Source organism: Rhamphochromis longiceps, linkage group LG23 (assembly GCF_057381845.1).
Source record: "Rhamphochromis longiceps isolate RC_006_pf linkage group LG23, R_longiceps_female_GT1.1, whole genome shotgun sequence".
Classification (NCBI taxonomy): domain Eukaryota; kingdom Metazoa; phylum Chordata; class Actinopteri; order Cichliformes; family Cichlidae; genus Rhamphochromis; species Rhamphochromis longiceps.
This window is the reverse complement of record NC_140578.1, coordinates 2,848,172-2,861,480: the sequence shown is the minus strand read 5'-3', so window position 1 is coordinate 2,861,480 and position 13,309 is coordinate 2,848,172. Positions and strand designations below refer to the sequence as shown.

At 37.2% G+C, this 13,309-nt stretch overlaps 1 protein-coding gene across 1 annotated transcript; it reads right to left on the bottom strand.

The window, feature by feature from the left end:
* Positions 1–476: 476 nt before the first annotated feature.
* Positions 477–5,125, bottom strand: LOC146640974 (uncharacterized). Its single transcript, XM_085399008.1, has 12 exons — positions 4,986–5,125; positions 3,497–3,680; positions 3,194–3,336; positions 3,024–3,115; positions 2,459–2,885; positions 2,294–2,347; positions 2,124–2,186; positions 1,815–1,898; positions 1,626–1,717; positions 1,481–1,539; positions 1,199–1,342; positions 477–1,103 (listed from the first exon to the last, which is right to left on the bottom strand). Exons 1-12 carry the CDS (start codon positions 5,010–5,012, stop codon positions 931–933), a joined length of 1,542 nt encoding a protein of 513 aa, XP_085255134.1. The 5' UTR covers positions 5,013–5,125; the 3' UTR covers positions 477–930.
* Positions 5,126–13,309: the final 8,184 nt, after the last annotated feature.

Sequence of the window (13,309 nt, the reverse complement as noted above, 5' to 3'; positions counted from 1 at the left end):
ATAGTGTGCCAGGGGCGTTTTTAGCCCAAAGATTTACTTTTTTTTGCTGTTTGTCTGTCGCACTACTAAAAATATAAAAATATTTTAAGGACTCTTCTATTTTTGGAGTGTATTTTTTTATGTATCTGTATTATATGATACACACACATTAAAAGTGAATCTCTGTCCAGAAAATACACTCAGTTTACTTTTTGCTCACTGTGAGCATCATTCATTATTCTCCCCAGTAATTAAGGTTAGGATTTTTTTTTTTATTCCAATCCATTCTTCTTTTGCAGCATTTAAATAACCTTTATCAGATTTGTTACAGACATTTCAAAAAAGTGTTTTGCTTTTCTTTTACAAATGTGGGGATTAAATTGAGTTAAAATGTACAAAACAGTGATGTCATGTTTTGTGACGAGGACCCAGGCACAGAGAGACTTGATGAATTTAAGAATTTCATGATTTAATAAAGAAATTTGCAGACTTGCACAGAGATGGTAAAATTATGATGACTGATAACAGAGACGAAGACAACAGACGATGAGGACAGGGAGGAACAGGGGTTTAACTGCACCAAGGAGACAGTCAGAGAGAACTCGGGACAACTGGAGACATTTAGGGATGCAGGGACTGACAGAGACGGGGAAGAAGTCTCACTGTGACGAGTAAAGTTTATCTTGCCTGGCTGGGCAGCTCTCTGGGTGCTCAGCACCCCCAAAGCTCTGATCCTAGAATCGCCCCTGTAGTGTGCTAAAGCAATATGCAGTCTGTGTAGTCTGCCTGGTGTATTGAAAAATTACGAGATACAATAAATAAGACCCTCAAGCACTACTTGCATTAAATGAGGAAGCAGCAGGTAAACAGTGTGATATGATCAGTGTGATGTAACCATACTATATATAAACTGTAAGAGAAATCTGATTGTGATTCAAACAAACCACAAAACTATTGTTTCTGACAAGTAAATATACCAACAATGATGGCTATAGAAAAAGAAATGGCTCCAGCGAAGAGGATTACTGACACAATATTAACAACAACATCTCTGAGTCTCCTCTGGAAATGAGAAAAACAGACATGAACTTGCTGCTTGTTTCTCTCGCTCATTCCTAAATGGCCTGTAACAGAAAAATACTAATATTATTATTCCTCATTAGATTTGATGCTGTATCTGATGCAGATTTTTATATTCAGACAGGCACAAGGCATTCACCTCGTTTTTCACTGCTCAAAATGACAATCCAGATTACATTCAGGAAATCCCATACTGTGAAAGCAATCATCACTTTCAGAAGCCAAGAGTCCCTCACGTTATTTCCGCACTCATTCTCCATAACACCAAGAAATATGACAGCAACTGGCCCAAAACAAACATGGAAATAATATCAGAGCAATGTAAAGGCAGTGGCAACTACTTCCACAAAAAAAGTCCAAACTCTTTTTTGATGGTGTAAAGTTAATACTCTTAAATTTACAAGTATAAGAATTTTCTTACTTGTAAATATATTATGGATAACAAAACAAACATTGGCAGCGTATTCACAAATCTTCCTTCTTGAAGAGAACGTGAAAAATGAAATAAACATTTTGCACAAATGTCAGTTGATATGTTTGCACATGCAAAGTGAAGTTAAACGTACCTTTCAGGACCACTTCTAATCCCCAGAGACAAAATTACTGTTCCAGTGAAATTAATCACTATCATCACACACACAAGAGCAAAGAAGATGACCTAAAAAATACATAAACACACACATTAAAAATACATGTGGGAAAAATTAAACAGATGTTGTTAATGAGACGGGTTTTACACCACCAGTTGTTCTCACCTTGGAGGAATCACCGATACTAAACAAGATCAGGGATGAGATTTCAACAGCCACACAGAGGACGTTGCCTGCTACCTTACACACCTACAAAATTTAAATAAAAACAACAGTGCATATAATAAATTAGACAGCCTTGAAAGCCCTGAAAATCCATATTTTACCCTATGAAAGCAGGGGTAAGTTCCAGCACCCCGTGAACCCCCGGCTTTCAAACTAACTACATACTCAAAGAATTCTTGGAAGCAATACAAAGATGCAGGACAAGAAGAAAATAAAACACTGTGAGCACCAAAGGCCCCCAGCTCTTACCTTATTTATATGATGAAAAACAGCCTCACTGGCCAGTAAGACTTTGCCTATATTGGATATTACCTAACAAGACATGAAGTAGAACACAATTACATTTCTTTTTGTTCTTTTAAGGTGGGGCTGAATAGCATTTAGTGCGTGTCTTGAGTATCGTTAAATATGCTACTTACTTTCATCTCTGCCACCAAAACACAATCAAAACACATCAGTGCAATACCTGCTCGCTGAAAGTAAATCAGAAACAGGGAGCAGTGTTGTCAAAAAAAGCTCTTGCAAGGTTAATGAGTCACTTTGTGTACAGTGTTACAAAATCAAATCCACCTGTGGGTTCTTACTTCTTCTATGTTGGTGTTGCCCTTTGTGGTGCTTGGTGTAGTAGTTGTTTCCGGTGTAGCAGCTGTTTCCGGTGTAGTAGTTGTTTCCGGTGTAGCAGCTGTTTCCGGTGTAGCAGCTGTTTCCGGTGTAGTAGTTGTTTCCGGTGTAGTAGCTGTTTCCGGTGTAGTAGTTGTTTCCGGTGTAGTAGCTGTTTCCGGTGTAGTAGCTTTTTCCGGTGTAGTAGCTGTTTCCGGTGTAGTAGCTGTTTCCGGTGTAGTAGCTTTTTCCGGTGTAGTAGCTGTTTCCGGTGTAGTAGTTGTTTCCGGTGTAGTAGCTTTTTCCGGTGTAGTAGCTGTTTCCGGTGTAGTAGTTGTAGTAGTAGTGCGCTGAGGTAAGATGATATTCACATTTTCCCAGAATTTTACCCTTTGCTGAAGAAATGTTGCTCTGAAATATGTTAGAAGGGAATGAATGCTGATATAATTCATTTTCTGTTGCATTGTAATATTACAGAAATCTGAAGCAGGTCAGGTTCGATTTTCACCGTGGACGTCAGCCATAGAATATCAGAAATTTTAAAGTCACCTGAACATGATGTCCTGCTCTGCTTCTGTCGCAGTCCAGTTAACTCGGATCAAAGTTTTTCTGTGATTAAGTGTGTGACTAACAGCTGAATCCTGAGAAGAGTGGCAAAACATAAGAGAGCTTCAGATTTACAAAAAATGAAAACAATAAATCAAATTCCAACTACTTACTTCCAAAACACCGCATGTCAGGAGTTGAGTCTTGTCAGGCTCAAGTAGAACAAATCTTCCAGTAAGACGTGTTTCATCTGCAACCTCTCGAGCCTCTAACATAAACCCTCTAAAATATGTGGATTCCTCGCTCTTGAGCAAAACTTGAAAATTGTTTCAAAAATTCATCCGAGCAAAGATTTGGGAAAAAGAGAATGAAGAGAGATTGTAATAACTTGTAAAAAAAAAGGTAAATTACAATTACACCAGACATTGCTGTGATAAACAAATTTAACAAAATAAAAACTACAGCGTTCCCTGTACCTGTAACAGGCTCTCCAGGATAGCTGCCGGGCACATATTCAACCATGAAGGGGGGGTTTGTGGTTTGAGGAGCTGCACCATTATGATCGGGTAACATTGAGTCACATGCTTCTGGGAAGTAACCCCCTGAATACCCATGCAGCTTTGAGATGATGTTAAGACTAATCAGAATCCACATCCACATCTGTCAAATAAATATCACAGTGATACCCAGGTCATCCATTGGCACTCTAAATATTTATTTACTTCTGCAAGTATTCATATACTTCCAGCATGTAGACTTCTAGTGGCAGATTACACTGAAAGTGTTTGCTTTAAAGATGCTTGAGAGTATAATGTCATTGTCATTCATAGATTTGCGAGTATTGAGCAGCCGACACATTGCTGGACATAAATGTTAGGTTAAAACTTTTTCGCCTTTTAACTACTGTTTGATTACAAATGCAGTTTTGGTGGACAGAGCCAGCATGAGGTGTATGTGGATTTCTCTAGGAAAACTATTAGGGGGGAAAGCCGTTTTAGAGAGCTCTCAGTTTTATCCATTAAACTTTGATTTGATTTGATTTGATTTTATTGATTAGCATTCAAATTCAAATCTCAGTGAAAACAGTGAGAAAAAAAAAACAAAAACAAAAAACAGTGAAAACAGAACAAAAATCTACCATAAAGAAAGAAAGCATGAGACAAGGCTAATCAAAAGGTATTGGCTGAAGCATTTGCTTATTACGCCAACCCTTTTTACAAAATATCTTTTTGTATGCAGCTCCTGTACACAGGGCTTGAAGAAAATAATAAAACAAAGCAAAAACCAAACAAAGCAAACAAACAAACAAACAAAACAAACAAACAAAACAAAGAAAAAAAACTTTCCACCTTAGATAAGTAACTACATCAAAGTAAAGAATCAAGAGGTTGTTGTTTTTTTTCTCCTTTTTGTTCTTTTCATTCTTGATATATATATTTTTCTAATACTCTATTTTTAAACATGTTTTTAAACAAGGAAAAATGAACTCCACCTTTTTAAATCACTGTCATAACTATTCCACAGGTTAACTCCTCTAACAGAAACACATCTCTGCTTTATATTTGTCCTCATCTTGTTTTTCTTAAAGAAATCTGTTCCCCTTAAGTCATATTGACTCTCTCTGACTTTGAACAGCTTCTGAGTACTGGGGCAAAGCAAGTTATTTTGTGCTTTATACATTATCTGTGCCATTTTATATTCAACTAAATCATAAAATTTCAGGGTATTCAGATTAATAAACAAAATGTTAGTTGGTTCTATATAGTTTGATTGGTTTATAATTCTTATAGCTCTTTTTTGTAACTTGAAAATATGAAGAGTGTTCGTTTTATATGCATTACCCCATATCTCCAGACAATAAGTCATATATGGTAAGTCATATAAACTTGAAAAGGATTTCAACATTTCTCTGGCAAATATTAAACACAGACTGACAAAAACAACTGAGTAAGAACAGTTTCTTACCTTAAAGTAAATGTTTGCACACCACATCTAATAATGTGAATCAGAAAGCTAAGAGAATCAAAATAAACCTGAACATCTGAGTTGACAAAGAAAAATATCTCCTCTTTGAAAGTCCCTCTAAGAGAAATAGAAGAAACCCTGCAAATGTCTCAGAAGAAATGAGTCCACCCTCCAGGACAGTTACAGTTGTTGCAATGTGTGTTAGTGGGCGGTGCTACAGCTGTAATTGAGGAAGCTGGAACATTGTGATAAACAAAACACATTTCCCTTCACTTGTGAAATGAAAGACATATCCTGGATTATTTTCCTAGTCTCTTACTTCCTCTGTGTGTGTCACCATCCATATCACTAGTTCAATTAATCTGGCTCAGTGAGCAGATATACTGTGATGTGTAAGGCTTTGGATTGACGTTATTCAGTCCCATTGTCTTTAGTGGACCCTACTGGTCTAGGGTCCATATATATTGTGCTATTGTACTACAACCAATCAGAAAATTATGAAGGATCTGAGCTATGTAAATGTTGTCATTGTAGATGTGAGTCAGCCAGATTATGATTATCAGTGTGACTCATAGTTAATCATGAACAAAGACAGGACCATACAGGTTTCAATCTGAGGTACATGAAGCTTCTTGATCCACACCTCAGATCAAGCAGCCGTCCAGTTTAAAGTTAATCCACAAGAAGAAAGAACAAACAAAAAGAAACATCAAAAAATGTTTGGCATGAAATTTCCTTTATAACAACCCAAACATACACCGAAGCATTTTCAGGAATACAGCAGTGCTTTAAATCATAACCCATCTAAAGCAGCGGTCTCCAACCTTTTTTGCGCCACGGACCGGTTTATGCCCGACAATATTTTCACGGACCGGCCTTTAAGGTGTCGCGGATAAATACAACAAAATAAAACCAGTACCGGTACCGAAAAAAGAAAATTTATTCATAACACACGTGAAAAGACCCAGGAAAACCGAGTTAACGATAAAAACGATAACAAAATAACACTGAAAACCGATAAAACCCTGAAAACTATACATTTCACACCTGAGCCTCAACTCTCGCGGCCCGGTACCAAACGACTCACGGACCGGTACCGGTCCGAGGCCCGGGGGTTAGGGACCGCTGCTCTAAAGGTATTTTTCATGATGTGGTAAAACATGAACAAAGGGCAGAAAAACACACAGATTGCATTTTGTTTGTGATGTGGAAGCATAATAGTGGTCAATCAAAAGTGATTATTGTGCAGTCGAATTTCTTTGGAAAGGGTGTGTCGAGATCATAATGAACACTGAGCTGTGACTTGAGATGGTGCCTTCAAATGCTACAACATGCCTCGGTGTTCGCCTCGGTGTTTGGGGGTGACATCCCTTGGCATTGCTGACTGTGGATATGACATCCTCGACATTTTGTGGGTGATGCCTGTGGAGGTCATGCCGCTGCATTTGTAGATGATACCACGGGTGTTTAAAATGGTGCCATTATGTTTGGGGATGATCCCATTGCTCTTTAGGGTGATGCCACAACCTGCTGCAGTGTTTCGAGGTGAAGCTATGAGCTGCGTCTTTAACGTGATGACACAACATACCATTGTTGTTGGTGCTGTGACTTTCCATGTCTGTTTGAGTTGATGTCACAACCTGCAGTTCTCTTACAAACAGAAGTGACCTCGTTTTCTCATATATGCTACAAATACTGCTAAATACTGTCACAGAGTGTCACAATCAAACCTCTGCCTGAAAAAGCCATTAATATTTTTTCTCTAAATAATTTAGTTGCAATGAATATTTAATTTTCAAGACAGCCAGATGCAGTGCCATGATTTGTGTTATTCCTGGCAATACTTTTATGCAGTTATAGTGTCTTTTAAACAGAAATCTAGATCCACTAGAGAACCTTTGTGAAGGTAAAAATGTTGTAAATGGTAAATATTTGTATAGCACTTTACTAGTCCCTAAGGACCCCAAAGCGCTTTACATATCCAGTCATCCACCCATTCACACACTGGTGATGGCAGCTACATTGTAGCCACAGCCACCCTGGGGCGCACTGACAGAGGCGAGGCTGCCGGACACTGGCGCCACCGGGCCCTCTGACCACCACCAGTAGGCAACGGGTGAAGTATCTTGCCCAAGGACACAACGACCAAGGCTGTCCAAGCCGGGGCTCGAACCGGCAACCTTCCGATTACAAGGCGAACTCCCAACTCTTGAGCCACGATCGCTGTAAATGTGAGAATTTATTTTTAAAATTTCACTTTCAATTTTCATCTTCACACACTTGTGTTTTAAATTTACAGTTACAGAAAAACATTCACAAATGTTTAGATTGATATCTAAATATACTCAGAGCTGCAAACTTGTAATTCAAATTTTACTCATTTATTTTTTGGGGGATGTGATGAAATGGGAGATTTAGATCACGACAAATGTGTAGCAACTGCGTAAGGCTATGATGTTAATATGAACCAAAGTCTCTGTTACACGCACCTTGTTCAGTCTGTTTCACAAAGAATTAAGACAGCAAGGACTCTAATAAAGCATCCACTGGGTGTAACCTGTCCTTCTGTTTACTAAAAATTAAAGTCTCCAGCTGTGAAACAAGGACTTGACATCTATTCAGCACATAAGAAGTCAAACATTTACTAAGCAGGAGTTACGACTCACTTCTTAAGAAACCTGACAGTTCAAAAGTCCATTTCAAGATTATGTTTACAGACACTGTTTTGTATCGATAACATTAAAATTAGGTTTGACACCAAGTATGAATATTTCTTTACTTTTATTTAAATGTGTCCAAATGAAGATATACATTGTAGCTGCTAGAAGAGCATTAGTACGGCTCTAAAAACAGGAAGTTACAGCAAGTTTAATCATTTTCTAGGCAGTTGATAAATGCATCTCTGTAGCTTGGCAGAGTTTAACTGAGTGAGTCATCAAATGGACCACAGACATAAACAAAGGTTTCAGTTTGCAGCACATGCTGTAGTTTCATGTGGATGAAACTTGTGAGTGAGTGCTCCACTTCCTGTTTACACCATTTATTAATACTTGAGTTATAAGTGTTTGTCTAACCACACCGTGACTTTCAGAACATAGAGATGGGCTGGCTGTTATAGCTAGAAACTCCTTAAACATGTCATCTAGTGAAGACCCCTTCTTTTAACTAATTTGATATTCAGATGAAGAAGACAAATAGCACTAACCTTTTCTATCTGATATTAATCTATAGACCACTTGGATTAGCTAGGATTTTCTTTGTGGAGTTTGGGGACTTTTTATTGTCCACCATCAAGCTGGAAAGAATCCTGCTGCTAGGGGATTTTAATTTCCATATTATTAAATTTAATTTAGTGACAGAATCAGATTCACAGAATCATCTGATTATGTCACCGGCTCTGGATATCAGACCACTCTGTCGTGAGGACATTTTTATAAGCGATCATAAACGTCTTTTATTTGATCTCTACTTTATCTGTGATCTGAAGAGAAAGAAGGAAAATAAAAATATATTTCTATTTCCTGTGTGCCCTTTGTTCATGTGAAGCATTTACAACTAATTACTGACTCTGTGGTGAAAGAATTTGGAATTATTTGATAATAATCTACCTGAAACTGATGATATGGAACAGCATGTGGCCTCCTTCAGTTCACAATGTCTAAAAATTCTTGAAATCAGGAAAGGTGGCACTGTTAAATCCCCACCCTGGTTCACAGAAACTATCCCCAGCTTTAGGTTAATTTGCTGTAAAACTGAGCACCAGTGGAAAGCCACAAAACTTGAGGTTTATAACCTCCACTTGAAAGAACTATTATCTACCTTTAACGACATAGTGAAAGATGCAAGAGCCACTTATTTCTCTAAATAACCTGCAGTAGGAAAAAGAAACCCTAAGGTTCTCTTCGATACAGTGAAAAACATCATCTCTTCTCCAACTCGCAATGACTTTTTAAGCTTTTTTCAAGATAAGATCAGTAGCCTGACAGGACATTTTACTCCCTTAGATAGCCCCTTCAACTGTGATCTCCCAAACCCCACAATTATGGAATCTTTTCACCCAGTTTCTTTAAAGCATCTATTGAGTACTTACTCAAATGAAACTTTCAACGAGTCTGAAGAAGATGCTGAAACATTTTTCTAATTTTTAACCTTAGAGAGCTTTGTATCACATCTTGTGAGCATCTTAACAACGGAAAATGATGAAAACCAAAAATCCCACTGTTGACATTTAATCCTGATATTATATACTTTTCTTTTTCATTTTAGTTGTTAAGGGTTCGTGTTTTCCTTATAATCTCTCCCAAGTATTAGTTCATCAGTCTGTGGTTGTGGTTTCCACATCAATGGAAAAGCCATACACAAATCAGTCAAATCATATCAACCCGGATTCATACATATACACATTCAAAACAACAACAATAAAACCCATCACAGCATCTCATTATTCAGTATGTGGGGAAATGAAAGCTAAGTTAGGACTAAATAAACATGAAACCGATACTGATCTGGTGATCATATTTTTAAAACTATATTAAAGCATTCCAGGGTCTCGACTATAATCTTTAAGGCTACTGTGAATATTTGAAATGAACTTTGACTGTACTGTTAGACTTTAGTGCAACCACTGCTTGAATTGTAAATGATGAGTCAGTCTTACTCGAATCAGGCAAAAATTCCTTTTAGACCAAAGTTCTATGAGAAGGTTCTCATTGTCCTTCATGATCACCATCCCAGTTCTGTAGGCCCTTCAGAGTTTGTCCCTCTTTGTGATAGCATAACAAGATGTTGGTAATTTTCCCATTAAAACAGTTATTTTAGCGACAGCCACGCACACAAAATTTCCTATTATTTTGACTTACTATCTAATATTTAATATATAACAAGTTGCAACAAATCTCCTGTCAGAGCTCCAACAGTATATTCAAACTTCATGTGTCCCTTGAGTGCAACAAAGCTTTCATGTTTTCTATATTATCCTTTTTTACATTTCTGTATGTTTAACATGTTCTTTCACTTTGGCATTATTAATAATTAATTATACTTTACATGCAAGACATGCTTCTTGCAAAATAATCACTTAAAAAAAATCATGTAAGCTAGCCTCAAGGGTTACCATTTTATTTTAAAATGTCTTGTTTCTGCTCAACTTCCACCAGGTGTCACCTTTGAGCACGACAAATGAGCTCTGCAGCAACAACAACATTGCAGGTGTTGTGCGTGTCATTTTAACAATAAAAGTGAATATTTTTTTCATCAAAAGAGGTTTTTTTTGTGTTGCAGAGAAAACATTAGTGTTTTTAGTGGGAGAAATGTTTTGTCACTCATTCAAGAGACTTATTCACTCTCAGCAGACTGCAGGTTTCCCCAACTTTATAAGCTTCAACTGTGGCTTCTTCCCAGAGTCTGAGACATGCGTGGGATTAGGTTAATTGATGATACTAATTTAAGGATGAATAGTTATCTGTTTCTATATTTTTATCTAATTTTTTTTAAATCTTTGATGCTTATATACCTCATTATTTTATATTCATAATTGCCACATCTTTTTTAATCACACATTAATATTCTATCTTTTATTACACAAATATGTATTATACTTTATTCTTTCATGAGTTACTTACAAGTTTCTCTTTGTTCACAGCCATTGACATGTTGAAGAGGTTAACACGTGAGAAGCAGATCAAAATTGTGTTGATATCTGGTGAACGCAGTAACCGGGTCATTGCAGCAGATTTCAATGCAAGACACCCTACGAGACCACCCATCTCCCATGCTACAGTCAGCAAACTGCTTGCTAAGTTTCGTGAAACTGGTTCAGTGTTGGATTTGCCAAAATGTGGACGCAAGAAAACTGTCACTAATGAAGAAACATCAGTGGCTGTCCTAGCTTCATTCAGCAAGAGCCCACAGCGTAGCACTCGCCGCATGTCACTGGAGAGTAGCATTAGTCGAACATCCCTTCGGCAGATATTAGCTACTCACAGATGGCACCCTTACAAACTCCAGCTACTGCAGCATCTCAACGAGGATGACCCAGATCGGCGCACAGAATTTGCAGAATGGGCAAAACAAAAATTGGAACAGGACCCTCAGTTCACGCAGAAGATTTCGTTCAGTGATAAGGCAAACTTTTATGTGAATGGTGAAGTTAACAAACAAAACCACTGCTATTGGTCTGACACTAACCCACATTGGATGGATCCCTCCAAGACTGTTGGACCAACAAAAGTGATGGTTTGGTGTGGTATATGGGGCACAACGATAGTGGGTCCATCCTTCATCAATGGAAACCTCAAGACCACTGGATATTTGAAATTGCTACATGATGATGTGTTTCCCTCTTTATGCACTGAAGCTGGCACGTTCCCTGAGTTTTTCCAGCAGGATGGTGCACCACCACATTATGGGTGCCAGGTCCGAGCATTCCTAGAAGAACAGTTTCCTGGAAAGTGGATTGGTCATCGTGGGCCAGTTGAATGGCCCCCAAGGTCTCCCGATCTGACCCCCTTAGACTTTTATCTTTGGGGTCATCTGAAGGCAATTGTCTATGGTCTGAAGATATGAGATGTGCAGCACCTGAAACTACGGATACTGGATGCCTGTGCTGGCATTTCTCCTGTGGGGTTGCTATTAGTGTGTGAAGAGTGGAAGAAGAGGGTTGCATTGACAATCCAACACAATGGGCAGCACATTGAACACATTTTATAAGTGGTCAGAAACTTGTAAATAACTCATGAAAGAATAAAGTTACGTTGAAACCAAGCACACCATTATTTTTCTTGTGACATTACCAATAAGTTTGATGTGTCACATGGCCCTCTTCCTATTGAAAAAACAAAAGTTGTATCCAAGATGGCCGACTTCTAAATGGCCACCATGGTTTTTGATTGATTGGTAATTTATTTCAACATGTGAACAATATACAAGTACATTTAGAAAAGAAATGAGAGAAAAAAAATATACTATACAAATTACATACAAAAAAACATTCTGATTAATTTACATGTTGAAAGGGAGTGGGAAGAAGTATACACTTATTTAATCCCACCCCTGTCCCATAAATTATCAGTGAATATTTAGTCAGCTTCCTTACTGATATAATTTGTAATAAAAATAGTGAACAGATTTCTGATATACTATATACTATAATATCACATCATGAATTTTTTGTTTGTTTGTTTTTAAATAGAGACATTCACTTAATTTAAATATTTTCCTTTTCTTTATAGATCGAGAAGATCATATTTTTATAACTCTTTTTGAACAGTTTTATGTTTGGACATTGCTTTAATTCCATATTCAGTTTGTTCCATAGTTTCACTCCTTGAACAGAAACACAAAAGCCTTTTCTTGTAGTACGTACCTTCATTGTTTTGAAGTTACAAAAACCCCTTAAATTATAACTTCCTTCTTTCAAAAAAAACATACTCTGAATATTACCTGGCAGTTCTTTATTTTTTGCTTTGAATAGAATTTGTTCTGTTTGGAATTTCACTATATCGTCAATTTTCAATATTTCATACAAAAATAGTGAGTTTGTATGTTCCCTATAACCTGCATTGTGGATGATTCGAATTGCTTTCTTTTGAAGAGTAAAAAGTGAATGTAATGTGGTTTTATAGTTATTGCCCCAGACCTCTGCACAATAGCTTAAGTATGGTGAAACCAGTGAACAGTAGCGAATATGAAGTGATGTTCTGTCGAATACCTGTTTTGCCTTGTTTAGTACTGCAATGCAGATGTGGGTTTAAAAAGTTTGTTATTTACAGTTTTCAGTTTTAAACAAGTTTTTTTGCTACAGATTTCTAAAATATTTGTGTTTTCTTGTTTTTATGACTGGTAGTCTATTGCATTAGTTAAACACGCTACTAAACTCTGTGTTTTTTGTGTTTATCAATGAATATTTCTGGAAAGTTAGATATCATTTGAGGGAAATCTGTGTAATTTTATTTATTATTCTAAATCATAGATATAATTGACTGACCTACACAGGATTTCAGGACTAACTCTAACCCCCGGCTTCATCACACTCATTTTAATTTACCTTTTGACTTTTTGATGAGCTGCCTCAGCGATGTACACTTGTAATAAAATTATGTCTGTAAAAACAAACAAAAGAACAAACTAAGGTATATGTAAACATTTGATGGTTACATTCACGTGTTCCTACATTTCTAGAGTCTGAACCGACACACGTATTGTCTGTCTCACACAAAAATATGTAGAATCACTTTATTTCTTTCATGTGTCACCAATAGGTTGGATGCCAGTTTATTTTCAGGGACAAGAAGTAAATGTGCTGAATGCTTTACCTCTCTATGGTG